General features: G+C 40.7%; 1 protein-coding gene across 1 annotated transcript in view; it reads right to left on the reverse strand.

The window, feature by feature from the left end:
- The window catches only part of DYNC1LI2 (dynein cytoplasmic 1 light intermediate chain 2), a 28,593-nt gene extending 15,285 nt beyond the window's left edge, over positions 1–13,308 (reverse strand). Inside the window, exons 1-4 of the mRNA XM_069793432.1 lie at positions 13,126–13,308; positions 12,136–12,209; positions 11,578–11,694; positions 5,080–5,310 (exon numbers count right to left, since the gene is read on the reverse strand). Coding sequence (XP_069649533.1) covers positions 5,080–5,310; positions 11,578–11,694; positions 12,136–12,209; positions 13,126–13,220 — 517 coding nt within the window. The 5' untranslated portion in view covers positions 13,221–13,308. The remainder of the gene's footprint in view (positions 1–5,079; positions 5,311–11,577; positions 11,695–12,135; positions 12,210–13,125) is intronic.
- Positions 13,309–15,690: the final 2,382 nt, after the last annotated feature.

Genomic DNA, 15,690 nt, shown 5'->3' on the forward strand with positions numbered 1-15,690 from the left:
AGTGCCTTCTGGAGGAGAGGAAACAACAATGCTTTCAAAGAGATGCTTTCCTCTAGTACTGTTTCCTGTTCAGCAACTGGCAATCAAAATTCCATTATACATTCTGCACATTAAGTATGTTTACTGACTATCTCATAGAAAGCAAATTAATTCCAGAGCATTTAACTAGAGAAGGGTTTAAAAAAAGTACTTATTTCATTACTCAGACTCCTCCTAGCTCAGGATAGGAAAAACCCTACTGAAGACAGTTTTATTACAGCAGGTAAGACAATACCATTTACATCCACTACAATCATTCAGATAAGCCTCTCTGACTTAACCAGATGTAAAAGAATATTTGACAGTACTGCTCTCAATTTACTACAGCATTATAATCAGACAATATTAGTTTCCTAGGTTTTGTTCGTATCAAAGCAGAAACATCTTTTCTTTACCGAGGTATGTATTAGTATAAAACCCCTCAAATTTGGGAAAGAAAAGCCTCTCTTGAAAACAGAAGACTCTTGACAACATGATACAAACCATTATTCAAGATACCCCAAGAATTTTACTATACAAATAATAGCAAATGCAACATTGAAACTTCAGAAATCTGATGGCACATCCTCATTAATTTCTGCTGAATGGGAATGACGACCATAATCTAGGGAGCTGAGATTCCCAACTCTTCCCTCTCCGCAAGAGTAAGCAGTAGCAAACACCATGCATCACAGCCCAGCAATCAACAAGGCCATATCTCACTCTGGCTGATCCATGCATGGAAGGAGAAAAAAACTTCACTGTGGAGATGAGCTCTTGTTGTGGATTGTTAATAATGCATATGGTCTAGCATTAATCCCTGACTAGAGACTGAGAAATGCTATAGAAAACATGGTGCTTTAGTTAACAAGGGCATCTGCTCAACAAGTAACTCTTAGAGTTAAAAGAAGGTAAAAGCTATACTAAGAACCTCTAACTACTGTACCTTGAATGCAGACACACTTGTTTCTGACTTGGTTTAAGTGCCTGTTAGCAACAGGCTCTTAAACACTTCTTAGAGACCCTCATTCAACCCCCATTCCTATTCAAAATTTAGTCTCGTTAAATCCAAGTAAACCTGTATCACAAGTGCTGTCAGGCTACCTCTTATAAACAAACTGCAATCTAAGCAGCTAGTAAAGCTCACTTCAGTTAAAGCGTTTCTTTGTCACACAGCAATCTAATACTTTTTCCTTACCTCCCATATCTATTTCTCACTTGATCTCCACTCTCAAACTTTTAACGGACATAAAGTTCATCATGCGCCCAACAGCTTGTATAAATGTTTTCTTTTTTCTATTTTTCTAGTGAGCTATGAATATTTTCTCCTCCACATAATTCATATTCAGGAATCACACTCTATATGATATTGGAAATAACTGTTTTCTTTATTAAGAAGTAGGGGAAATTACTTTGGTTTAGATATTTTTTGAATAGGAAATACAGATAAAAAGATGCACATAAAATAGGAAGCCAGAAAAACAACTGTTCATCTGACAAATCTAATATTCTGCTACCTATCAGTAAGGCCCACAAGCTACTGAAAGCTAACTATAACAAGAACAAATGTATCATTCATGTCACAGGAGCAATTGACTTATGTACCACCAAGAAAGCAATCCACAATTATTCTTAGGTTTGATTGTTCTAGTAACAATAAAATCCTCAGTCTTGGAGTACTGTTTAACTGCAATACAGAAATGGCAGACAAACACTACAACTTACTTAACTAGATAGATCACAAAAGCAATGAACAGCAGAACAAGAAAAACACAGACAATTTTTCTGAGACAATCGTTCCATATCTACACTCTGTTAAGTTTCACAATTCATGCAGCTTTTAGCTTTTTTGTGCACTATCTTTACTGATCATAAATTTTAGTCTTGCAAAAAGAATTCCTAGACAAAAGATATCTGGGCAAAGTAAGTTTCTTTTATCTTTTAGTATAAGAATTCTTTCAGCTATGTGTCAGACCACCAAAAAAAAAAAAAAGGCAGAGAACCTGAAACTAATTCAGCTTGAATGGGACACAACGTATTTTTCTGAAAATTAAGTAATTTTGTTTCAAAAGTCTTTAGCTTCAAATGCTCCAGAGGACATTAATATAATAGCCATTTTACCAGTATACTTCCTTTCTGCATTTCTTGATTCTTGACAGTCCTCTTCTCTGCTTTGCTGTCATAAACAGGGAGGCAAATTTTAGATCTTCCCTGAAATAATTATTCAAATGTGTTATTTAAACAATGATTTATCATAATCGAGCCTGAATTAAATTAGAACATTTGAACTGACATAATTTATCTGAATCCGCACTAGCCAAGCTTTTAGCAAGGAACTACCAGAGCAGCTCAGTGACAGGAGTGAATGCAAACAAACAATGCTCTTGGTATACTCTGAATAATTCAATTTCTTTCAAGGCAGCCTGTTGCTTCCATATGTGTGTGTCCTGCCTCCCACTCTGGAAGCTCTTGAACACAAAAGGAAAGCTTCTCATATACCAGATGGAGCCAAGCGTCATCCACCCAGTAAAGCCAAGAGTCAGTATCTCAAATTGCAAACACAAGACAAAAAGGCTGGGTGGAGAAAGGCTGTGAAAACCTTGAAAGCAAAAGACAAGCAGTCCAAAGTTCAATTCCATTGAGAATGGTGAGCCAACAAAAGGATTTCTGGAAACTGGTAATAAGATCTTGGTAATGGAGAAAGACCAACCTAGCAGCACTTAAAGTGGATGCTAATGGGGTAATACTAGAAAATGTTTCCCCATGGTCAACAAGAACTGCTGGTTACTGGTACTGAGTGCAATAGCTAGGGAAAGCACTGTGGACATTCAGCTTGGTCCACAGGCCCCAGCTTATATCTAGAAGCAAGCGTAAGGGGAAATGGTTCTTTAAGGTGAAGTCAAGAAACATACACATCCATGTAGCATTATGCTGCAGTGGGGCTTTACTGGAATTAGTTTAGGACATCTCTTCACTCTGCACCCTGTTTTTAGGTTTTGACTGCCTGCTTCACATGTGCACTTTATTATTGCAGTTCTTACATATGCAGGCTATTGCAACACAGTGATTCTCCATTTTCTAAGTGTCAGCTTATCTCAAGAAGCATATGCAGCAGGATTTTAGTACGGAAAACTTTGCTGGTGTAGCTTTATTGATGGACTGTAGTCACAAGGCGTTCTTCAGGCATGTGCGCTCTGAATTGTCTAAGCAGTTACGCTAATATAGCCACAGTTACAACAGGAATTTCTTTTAGCACAATTTGCTGTTAAGAGAATTACAAGATATGGTGGCCAAAGTTTTGAGCATGCATCTGGCCTTAGGGACAGCCTGCAAGAACTCAGAAGACAAGTATTTGAGATGACACAAGTGTACTACACAGTGACTGAGAAAAGGAGTGAGATGGAAGTTTCAGAGTAGAAACATTAAGGCCTCTGTTTCACCCGCATGCTGATATTGGACCGAAGTTCACCGCTCAGCCATAGGATGGCAGCAGAGTCCTGCAAGCATGTGAATTAAACAGCTCTCAAGTTCTCCTCTTCCCTCGATTCTATTAAAGCGCAAGACAAACTAGGAATTTCTACAATACTTTAATTTAGAAATCTCTAAGACAATACTACTCGAATGTCTTCTAAGTTCCCTAAACACGTTGCTAAAGCTTTGCCATAGCTGTAACTGGCTCCACACAGTACACTCTTAGAGAAGGCTGAAAACATTTCTCTTCAAAAGTAAAATTTAAGTGCACAAACTCCACATTTATTTGGATTGCCGTTAAGATTTGGTGCGTCTCAGAAAAGTGCAAATCGGGTTAGCTGCTGTATTCTGAGACTAGAACTGCCTTTCCATCTCCCATTCCCCAAAAATCTCTCACAGATTAAAGAAAAAAAAAAAAAGCTTTTTCCCTTGAAAATTCAAAGATTTTTACCTTTTTTTTTAAATAACCTGGTGATCAAACCCAGGTGGTTTCAATCACTAAGCTTAAACTCTAGCTAGTATGCTGTAGGCACTAGCCTTTTGGGAAAGTAGTATTTAACATTCAGAAAGGATATCAGCTATCAAAATACATCTGAATGCTCACAGGCCAAACAGGTTCGCTTTAGGGAGCAGTGTAATCTAAGGAAACTACTAGACAGTATTTGCAAGGCTTAAACACTACAGTAGAGCTAGCCACCAGCCCTGAACAAAAGCAGCAACCAGCAAGGATCAGTGTGAATCTATACTTCAGCTGAAATGGAATCCATGTTGCTAAGGTCTTTTCCACTGAAGAAATTTATTTTGGAGTAATTCAATACGAAAACAGAAAAAACTCTCCAGAAACATTCACAACTATTTTAGGAAAGAAAAGAAGCTGCAGGAAACAATACTGCAGCAATGACTGTTTGCCAGTGCCAGATTCTTTCCTGCCACAGATATGCCAGAAAATAAAGTTAATTTATACAACATTCCTAAAGTCACAGGGTACAAATGGCTGTAATGAGAGACAATTAGATGTACCAGGATCACAGTCTGAACGTTGTGAAAAACAAGGGCAAAGAGACCTACTGGAAGACAAACATGGTATGGGAATGGGACCTGGCTTAGATACCACAGGAAAGCAGACAGCTCACTTCGCTACTGAATTTTGTCCTATTTTTAAAAATGTGATTCTGTATGGAGGTTTTTTTTTTTAAATTGGCCTTTTTTTAGAAATCAAATTGTCAAAATCTCATTACTGCAAGGGAATTAGACCATTAATTCACCTGATGTTTTGTTAGCACAGCAAAACTGGAAGAGTAATTTTAAAGCCTAATAGAGTCTATTTGAATGAGAGTTGTAATCATAACTTCAAAGTAATTCTTATTCAACCCATTCTCAAAACACTAATCTGAAGAGATTTATCATTACAAAAGAAAGCTGCAAGAGCTAGTTAAAGAAAAAGGAAAAAGAAAAAGGAAAAGGAAAAAGAAAAAGAAAAAGGAAAAAGAAAAAGAAAAAGGAAAAAGAAAAAGAAAAAGGAAAAAGAAAAAGAAAAAGGAAAAAGAAAGGAAAAAACAGACAAGAATGTACGGATGCACAAAGACTTACACTTCTGTTCCATGTCTCTCATCTCTTCTGGAGGAATTTTCATCTTATCAATATGTTCTTGCAAGACACTGGCCCATTTCTGTAAAGATTCCATAACAGTCCAAGGTCTAGACATATCTGCAACAAAGACTACAATGGTGTCTTGCAGGGATTCTGCAGAAACTGCAAACTTCAATAGCCCTTTATGGTATAAGTCTCCATCCAGAATCCAAACGTTACAGCGAGTATGATCTGAAAGGAAAAGGTACAGTTGTAAATCAAGAGATGCCAACTTTTTGCTTTGCTAGACTACAAGTAAACAGATGAGTACATTAGTGTTAGATGGAAGACCAAAGCCCAGCTACCAGCAGATCTTGCCTGTTTATTTTTAAGACAGGTACATGTGTAAATGCCTACATTATTTGCTAGATGTTTTCATTTAACAGGATTTTTTAGTTCATTCAGAATTTTTTCATTTAAAAAAAAAAATAATTCTGTTCTTTGGCTTTTACCATGGGCAGCTGATGCAACAGTTTTTAGATACTGCACAACATTCCTGAATTTGAAATATGTGTATTCCAAGTAAAACCAGAATACATGTGACACATATGTAACTCCAAGTTCAAAAGGGGGTGGTTATAGCTCAGTCCAGCAGTGAAGCCTCAGGTGTCCCTCAAACACATAAGCTGGCTTAACATACTAAAGACATCTCACAACAGAAATAAGCTGCAAACAAGATAAAAGCAATAAGCAGCTTATGTTTCTAGCACAGAGGTAGGAGGAGCAAACACAGAATAAACTTACAACCTACCAAACTTTAAAGTTGTGCTACCTGCTCTTAATTCACACTGACTTAACATTGGCTCCTACTTGTAGGCTCCTTACAGAATGAGTACTGGACAAACAATTTGGAATTTTAGTTTTTGTGTTTCCCACCCCCTCCCAATGTTTTGATACTGACTGGACATTTTTTTGTTGAAATGCAAGGGGAGGGGGAATCAGCTGGGACAGACAGCTGGCATGAGGAGTTTTAGCCCAAACATGAACTTTGGCAAGAATAGAAGAAACTGAAAATGAAGCATCATTCAGGAATCATGTATCAGGTACTCTGAACAAACAATTCTGTCCAAATTAAAAAAAAAAAAAAAATTACATTATCCTCAGAACTTCTTCCTGAAAAGGAACAACTCCATTTGTTTCTATCTTCTAGACTCTTCCTAGTACCTCTTCCAAAATATTCCCTATTCTACTACTACAGCTGTCCAGAGGGAACAGTGGGTCTCCACGAGTATTCCATACAAGATATGTGAATTCTGAAATACATGAATCAGCAAAACAATCACTGCGGAGCCCAGATTTTCAAAACAGCTACTGAGCTTCATAATTACTCTGTCTCACTGTATTTTTCCCTGCCCTGCACTCCAAATCTTTTAACCTCACAAAATAAATCCAGTTGCTGTGGTTATCATAACTTTACTCTAGGAAAGAACCCAGAAGGATCAAAAACACCAGCTCTAGAAAAAGGCAGAAACTTGACTAAGGAAGTTGGAAGGAGAAAAGAGTACAGAGATATACATACTACCGCTCTAATCAGGTCTTGGATAAAATTACTGAACAGCGAAGTTACAGTCAGATTACATCAAGATGCTATACGTGGGCAGTCTTCATTTAGGATTTGTTATGCTCCTACTTAAGTACTGTTAGGCTGTCATAAGACATTCAAACATCAGTCTTCACACAAATAGGCCAACAGTTATGCTTTTATCTTAAAGATCTTACTTCCAACTGTGCATCTCAGAACTACCCTTTGCAGTAAACAGTTATGATAATTGTTGTGTACCTAAGAAATGCAGCTTTGCATATTCATCAATTGTTTTCCCCCTTCCCCCCCCCCCCCCCCCGCCCTTCAGGAAATTGTCTCGATATCACACAGGATTCTCACAACACTAAACATATAAATCTAAAGCTGTCGGAAGACCTCCAAGGACAGAGGGAAAGTCTGGTAAAGGTTTAGAAAAACAGAAAGGAAGCTAGGATATAAAGTGAACACATTTACTATTACACAACAGTAAATGAAACATCTATGCAGGACTCTGTTATCCTCTGCATTCCAGAAGCATCCTTTGTATATTCCAAAAAGCAGACATCTACCAGTGAATAAAAACCCTGTGAGCTTTCTATGAGTTCAAGGTTATTAATAGACATCAACTATGTCTATGCACAACTGTTTCCTTGAAGCAAATATGGAATTTTTAAAAACCTAACTTAAGTCTACCTATAGTCTATGAAAGTTTGCAACTCTTATCAGCACTTTCATAGATTCTCCTGTGGTGCTTTGATTGCAGAAAAGACTTTCACACCTTAGCAAATAATAAAAATTAATAAATACCCTAATTCACTGCTTCTAAGTCACTTTTTTAAGCCAGTATCTAAAGGTTACACAGGTTTTGTTTGCTAAACACCTTTGTCCTACTTAAGGATTTCGTTTCTGCTTAACATCCAGAATACAGACTAGAACTAGAATAGAGTTGGAACTAGAATGCAGTTGGAACTATCACTCAAATGAAATCAATCTGCTAGGGAGACTGGAAGCCTAGCGCTCACATTAAAATGTACTCCAAAAAAAAAAAAAAAAAAAAAAAAGAACATCGTATGAAAATGAAGGGTTTTGCTCCTTTCTTACAGTAAAGAGGTATGGCTTGGGATTTACATTTACTACAAATATAAAACACTTATAAACACAGTAGGGGTTGTTCACAATTTGGCAAAGACTTGATGGCAAATTCAACTTTGTCAGCACCACATCAAGCTCCTAGTTAGTCATATGATGTGAATGTTAACTGGGCCTTTCATAATGGTTATGACATCAGACACCAAAACAGAGCAAACAATTACCAGATCCTGTTGGAAAAGCAGGTGCTACATATTAAAGACTATTACAATAGCTGCTAAAACTAGATTTCTAAATCCTGTCAATACTTCATTATCCCTTTAGCCAGGACGAAGATTTTCCAGCTTTGATGAATTTTACTGCAGATGGTTGATTCTGTGAAGTGCAACTACATCTCCTGCATTTATTCAGAAGGTATCAGTGGTAATTAGATATCCCTTGTCCAAGCTCTGAAGAGAAGCAAAACAGGCAAAAATAACTGTCGAGAGAACTACTTCAAAGATGTGGACAAAAAGACAATTTTCCCATTAGAAACCAGTGTACCAGCAGCACTTGGCTCAATCTGGAACAACCAGTTCAACTGGAATATGCATATATGACATGACTGAGGCCAGTCCAAACCCGAGGCAAAAAAACAAGACTACCTGATTTTGTTACAAGTAAGAACGCAACAACGGAATGGCTCTACTTCACTGGCACATTTGGCACAGTCAGGACAACTGTATTGCATTTGTAATCTTAGGCCGTTCAACTGAAAGTTCTCTGTGATGTTTGTAATTGCCAGCTAACCCATACAGTACCGCTACTAAACTAGTCGATGTAGTTTGTCTTGCTGTACATCCTCGCTTTAACTCTGCCCCATCACTGCAAGAGACTCTGAAAGCTACTCTAAAAACACACATCCTCTAAGGAAATTATGCAGAGCCTCTCTTCTACCTCCTATGAATTAAGATTCTCAGCTCTTAAAAGCAGACTAACCAGCATAGACACAAAACATCTGCTCATCACAAAGAAAGGCAAAAAATTAAAACTGGCCACACTACCTGGAAAATACCACTAACAGAGGACTCTTGGACCTGAGCTCCAAGGTCATTTCATATTCTGAGTTAACTTTACAGCTAGTGCTGTGTGCTTTCATCCAGATGAACTATGGTGTCATGTATGCAGAAGCACCCATATGCTCCAAGGATATGGTACCTGGGGCTAATGATCTAGGAGAATCCTCTCTTTCAGGATTGCTTCTCAGGCATTCCCAAACCTCTTCTTAAACAAATGCCTTACCCTAGGCAGAATTTGGGGTAGTACCCTAGGAAGGAGATTTCTCAGGTAGAAATTCAGTAGCGAACTTATTCTAAGTTATCCTGAGACCTAGGGGCCAAAGTACTGCGCGTTACATTGAACAACTAACATCTAACAGAACTGAACCAGCTAATTACCAAGGCAGTGGCGATGTGTATCTTGCCATCCAAGCTAGGTATCAGCCACTGCCAAGAAACAAGCAGATGACAGTGAAAACCAAAAAGTTAGTGGGCACCTGTATTAGCTACAGGGATCCTTCAAAAAAAAGAGATGCTTTCTATACATTTGGTTTACTTCCCTAAAAAAAAAAAACAAAAACAATTTAATCACTGATCTGATCTTTTGAGGAAAAGACAAAAGTAACTGTAAACTAAAATATGCACCTAGCAACCTAGAGTAATTCTACTTCAAATGTAGGAGGAGCCAGATTCAAATATCCCTTGGAGGGGGATGGGGGGGATAAGAAGCAACACAGAAGATTTTCCTTAAGATTTCCAAAGGGAGGTGGGAGGTAGATAATGACTCAGCACTATGACCACAGTATTTCTCCTGGACAGAATAAACTCTTCTGAAATAAAGAAGAAAAAGGCAAAGATGGCAAATAAATCTTCTCGCACCTGGAAAAGAAGTTGAAAAGATCTCACTCCACTACAGAGTTTCAGTTACCAGTGTTGATTTGACACCCCTGGAAATCCTTGTAGTTTGCTGGACTTGAATAGGTTGGGGTATAATAAAAAGCAGATACCCTCAAAAATGAATATGTGGTAGTAAGCTCCTGAATGCCCATCTCAAGTTTTTTTATGGCTTCCAAGAATTGTGGGTCAGTTATAAAGGCTTTGTTCCCAAATCTGTGTCTGAGCATACATACATACAAAGCATGCAAAGAGTTTAAAGAAACAAACCCAAACCTGTCCTAGAGAAGGAGGAGTGTTATCTTTGCCTGCTGGGAGGTCCTGACCCACTTTGCTATTTATTTTGCTTGCTGATGACACTAATGAGACAGAAAGGAAAAAGGCATGTATTATTAGATCCTAACACATCCATTAAAGGGATGCATGAAGACCTGAATTCTCCAGCTGAGTCTGGTAGTCAAAAAGGTCTCTTTTCTTCCTGCTAGTGCTGCCTGAGTTCTTATGACAGGCTTCTTGTAACCACCTCAAATACTTATCACTTCCAGATGCTCAGGAATAGCCCCAAAACATTTCCAAAGTAGGGACATACTTGAGGTTTGATAGTCAGCACCAGGAAAAATAGCACACCAAACATTTTCCTGCTTATAATACCATCTCCTTTGATGTTGCAAGAAGCCTGTGTCACAGGCTGTCTTAACACTCCTAATCATAGGGGTTTTTTTCCCTTGAAGTATTTATGCAGTACTGAAGAAGACTGTGCATGGTGGGAAAGCACACCAAGAACCTCAAGAAGCCGAGAATTGCTCAGCACTTAAAATTACAGGACAAAAGTTTTTTAGAACTGCAAGATTAGGTGGCCACTGAAGACACAGTCTATGTACTCATGATTTCATTGTGCCTAACTTAGTATCCAAAGACAGTTTACAACCATGTGAGCGCAAGACCAATCTCCATAACAACCAGTCACATATGGTACTTAATCACTCGTGCAAGCCTTCAGTACATTTCCATTTCCATTTTCAAAATACCATTACAGGATCTTCCTAGTTCATTTGTTTTCAGGAACGTGGAAGAACCACCACCATTGCTTCCCTCTTCTCAACTGAAAACTCAGAAGGAAGTCAAGAATAGGAAGACTGAAATTCCCCATTTTTGAAGATGGAAACTAACACAAAGAGGTCCAGCAGTTTGCCCACAATGAGACAGGCAGAGGCAGATTTAGAAACAAGGACGATGAACTCACTCCCCATCTCCCCCTGTTCCTAACCTTCCTAAAACCAGGAGTATTCTGATCATTAGATCTGCTTTTAAGTGGTCTCTTGTTGTCATCCTCCTTCCATATAGTAGAGCAATCATCAACAGCAACAAGGAGAAAGACAATAGGGAAAAGAGAAAAGCTCCAATTTGAGAAAAGGAAATACTAATTCTGACTTAAAGTTCTGTTCTTCACTCATTCAACTCTACTAAAACGCCTCAGTTAGTTACCCAAAATTCTACATACAGCCCTCACAAGAAAATACTCACACTCAGAAATCCATACTAAGAATTAAATTCTCATTAACGTATCACTTACTTTCTATAGTTATCAAGTAGTCATACCAAATGACAATATATCTGCCAGTAAGTCAACATCAGGAAATATATCTACCCTAAAAGTAAATGGATCCTAAGAGCTGCTCAAGTGTACTTTCTTCTCATACACAGGTCAAGCTGTAAGAAGGGCAAGAGGAAGAATGTACACTGAATGTAAAATGCCTTTCACTTTTAAGAAATTGATATGGCTTCTAAAACGTACAGAGCAATGCTGGAACCAGCTACCTGGGCATAACCCAAAACACACTGATGAAACCACAGTTATTAAAAAAGCATGTCAGCTGCTTAATTACAGTAAAGCTATTACATATGAAATGAACTTACCATCTCTGTCTTCATCGTGAATATTTAGATACAAGTATTCCAGCCCTCTTCCTTTCTTGCCATGCTCTGCTCCCTGTATTTTAGCCATAAGTGTGGTTTTCCCTGAACCATCATCACCTGCCAGTAAGTTTTTACAGGAAAAAAAAAAAAAAAGACACTTTCAGAATTAATTTTAACTTCATAGAAAAGATTTTTCAAAACACGTTTAAGCAATCAGAAGTATTCTTGTACGTTTTTGGGCCACACTTATTTGTTGTTTTCTTTCAAGTATTCCAGCTAAATCCAACAACTTATACCATGACAATAAGAACAAAGCACTTAATTGTTCTCTATTACATTCCATTTGTTTAAATATACGTTCTAAATCTAACAGCAGAAACCAAAAAGAAAGTAAATCTATCGGCCTGAAGACAGTAATACCATAGATCATATTACATAACCTAATTTTAACAGACTACTGTATCTGTTTGTTCACGTCATTGTTTCGTCATTGTTTTAAACGCACTTTGTTTCTACAAAAGAAAAAAAAACACCCAACTGCTTGCATATGTTACTTACCAAAAACAAGAATATTCTTGCCCGCTGGCAGTTTAGATCTTGACCGGGTAGAAACTTCACTCAGTATCGAGGACCTAGAAAAACAGCATCATTCTCGGTGGACTGACATGCACACGCATGTGCACACATATGCACGCGCACACACAAACGCAACCCACACATTGCCCATTTGACAGCACTGATGAGCTCAGCAGATGTGCACGGACCAATCCGGTTACATTCATTCTATTTACAAACTAGATATGATGTTACAGTCAAAGATTTACGTTCATTTTAAAATAAGACCAAAACTATGCCACCTTTTTGAGAAAAGCTTTTATAATCTCTAAAACACGTGCAGTAACATTTTAAGTTTTTCTCTCTTTTAAGAGGTCGCCTTACCGCAAAACATTACTTTTCAACTGATGACTAACTCTTCCCACAATCCATTACTGTATTTTATGCACGATTTTCTTCCTGCCGTTATCAGTATTTTCAAAAGCGCTACTCGGAGATAAGCGACGGCACAAGAGATGGGAGTCTCCTGGAGCCTGTCCCACAGAGCCGGATCTCTCCGGGCTCCGCACACCTGCTCTCCCGCACCCTCGCAGCGATGCCGGCCTCATTCGTGCGGGTGCGGGGCTCCCCTCACGCACCCCACGATCCCTCTCAGAGCCGGGAAGGGCAGCATTCCTCACCGCCCCGGCCGCCGGGCGGGCCGGCCCCCGCCGCGGGCGGCCGCCCGCCGCGGCGCCGCCACCCGCCGCTCCTGTCAGCGGGGCCCGAGCGCGGCCCCGCGGCCGGCGCCCACCGCCGCCCCCGCCCCGGCCCCGGGGGGGGGCCCCCGCACTGCTCCGCTCCAGCCCGGCAGAGGCAGGGGCTCACGCCCGCCGCGGGAGGGCTGAGGCGGCTCGGCGGAGCAGCGAGAGCCCCGTCGCGAGAGGCACGGGACGGCCGAGAGCAGCCGCGGCCCGGCAGGCGCCCTCCCCGCCGCCCCCCTCACTCCCTCACCAGAGGTTCTGCCCCTCCTCCTCCTCGCTGGGGAGCTCGGCGCCGCCGGGCCCGTCCGGCCCCAGCAGCTTCTTCTCCACCAGCACCGGCGCCATCTTGCCAACTGCAGCCACAAAGAGTGACCTCACCCGGGCCCGCCGAGGACCCCGCTCCTCCCTCTCCCCCCCGCCCGCGCGGGCGCCCCGCGCCGCCGGCCCCGCCGCGGCTCGCCGCCGCCCCTGCCGCCGGCGGGCGCACCGCCGCTCCCCGCCGCGGCCGCGCCGCTTTTCCGATCAGGCGGCGCCCGGGCAGCCCCGGCAGCGCTCCCCGCCCTGGGCGGCGCCTTCCGCGGCGGCCGGGGCCGCCGCCGGCAGCGCCCCCTGGTGCCGGCGAGGCGCTGGCGGCAGCGAGGCCCGCCCCGGGCCGGGCCGGCCGCCGCCGCCGGGTCTGCCCCGGTAACTCCTCGTTCGGCCGCCGCCGCCGCCGCCGCCCGGGAAGGGTCCCGGGGTGAGCGAGGTCTGTCAGCGAGCTGCTGGCACGGCCCCTGCTCCTGGCCTGGCTGCAGACGCCGCGCGGCCCCGGTGCGCAGGAGCACCACGTGTAGCGTGCAACTCGCGTTCAGAGGAAACCGCCTGTTACAAATTACCTCCCACTAAAGCAAGCTTTAGCTACCACCCTCGTTCTTACACCCCGCCGTTAATTTTTGTTCTTCCACTAGAACTGCAAAGCAAGGTGAAGGCTTTTAGTAAACATGCTTTCCTTCGGGATTTGTCAGTCAAGTCAGCTTTTCAAAGTGCTCAAAGACAGTGCTGCGTAGCTTAAGCAGCCTAAAAAAAAATGACGTTACTCCTATCCAATTATATTTTTACGATGCCCGTTATGCGTGGATTTCAAAGCATTTTATGCAAGAAAATCAACAAGATGATCAAGATTGTACAGTCAATCAAAAGGAGAGAAAAAGGTTAACTGACTTGCACAAATTCACACAACGGGTTTCTGCTTGCTTCTGGCCCATGGCTCTTCCCCTTGTGGATTGCACAAAAAATGTTTTAATGACATCTTTTTCAGCAACTTGCACTGCAAGAGTAGTTGAAGCACCAGAAGAAGTTGCCCAAAGAGGCTGTGGGAATTTCATCCTTGAAGGTTTTCAGAACTTGACAAGGCACTGAGCAACCTGACTAACTGCAAAACGAGCCCTGCTCTGAGGAGGGGGCAGACTATGGCCCCCAGAGGTCCTTTCCAACCTACGCTATACCTCAGATTAACTCAGTTATCAGTATTGTGAGATGCTGACTTTGTGTCAAGTGAAGATTTACACCTTACATATTTTCTCTACTTGAAATACATCTAGGCCAGAATAATACGGATTACTAATACACACTCAGTCAATAGATGCAATAGCGGCTCGCCTAGACCGGCTTTTGAGTACTTAGAAAAACACTTTGGAGTGTGTAACGGACCAAAATCTCCCTGCTGTGCATACCCCTCCCCGGCAGTCCTTTTGGCTCATGTTCTGCAAATACATATGCCAATATTTACCTAGGCTGCTTTTAACAGCTCCATTCAAAGACTTCTTCTATAGATGCTTGAATATTTTAATAACATAAAAAAAAGCACAACAGCTGAAAATAGCAGAAGACCTATTTATTATATCATTGGCATCATCTTTACTGCAGGTCTTTCAGTTTTTGGTTATCTTGGTTGGTTTTAAGCATATAAGCTACTTCGTAGTGAAAGCCTAGTGCTAGTAAGATAACTAAACTTTTTCCATAATAAATCAACTATCAATTAATCATTCATTTATCAGAATAGCTAAAAAATAGAAATTAAATACTAAGGCTATCACTGAAAAAATCAAGTTACTAAGGCTTTCACTCAAGCTTTCTGTAAAAACTGTGAAATTAGCAGAAATGACCGTTCTGCTCACTTACTTGAATAGTACATCAAAAAATGTCTAACTGTGAAGAGAAGCCCAATTTTATCAGTACCTGCATCCTACTTAGTTCAACACTGAAGTATTTTATGTAGGTCCAGGAATGTTATCCCTGTCATCAGTATCAGCCAAGAAATACTGCAGCTGAACCACACACCAAATCTTCTACCCAGAAGTTCTGACATTTCCACAAGCTTTCTATTTCAATTTACTTACTGTACACCAATGTAAGATTTGCCTACTCTATGCAGCAGCGTTTAACCGTACATTTGGTGTTTTCTGTCACAGATATATTTTTCTGCACATACAGCACATTGAACACACAACAAAATATTTTACCTGCATTAAACATTTCACTGATTAAGAGGAAACAAATTCAGACACAACAACATAAACATTTAGCAGTTTCTGATGTAAAATACTCATTTTAGCAATATAGCCTTTTCTTACAAATGGTATAAAGCAAACTATAAAAAGATTCAAACAAAAAGCCAAATCCAATGTTCCATAAATCAAATGTTCAAGAAGGTTAAGTTAAAAAAAAAACGTAAATTTTACTGATAAAGATTGTTAGCTATGTTAGCATTATTTAAATAAAAAAGAACTTATCAAATTACATGCAATTTACATTTGCAAAGTGTAACAACTCTGTC

The sequence above is a fragment of the Haliaeetus albicilla genome, chromosome 10, assembly GCF_947461875.1.
Source record: "Haliaeetus albicilla chromosome 10, bHalAlb1.1, whole genome shotgun sequence".
In the NCBI taxonomy this organism is placed as follows: Eukaryota; Metazoa; Chordata; class Aves; order Accipitriformes; family Accipitridae; genus Haliaeetus; species Haliaeetus albicilla.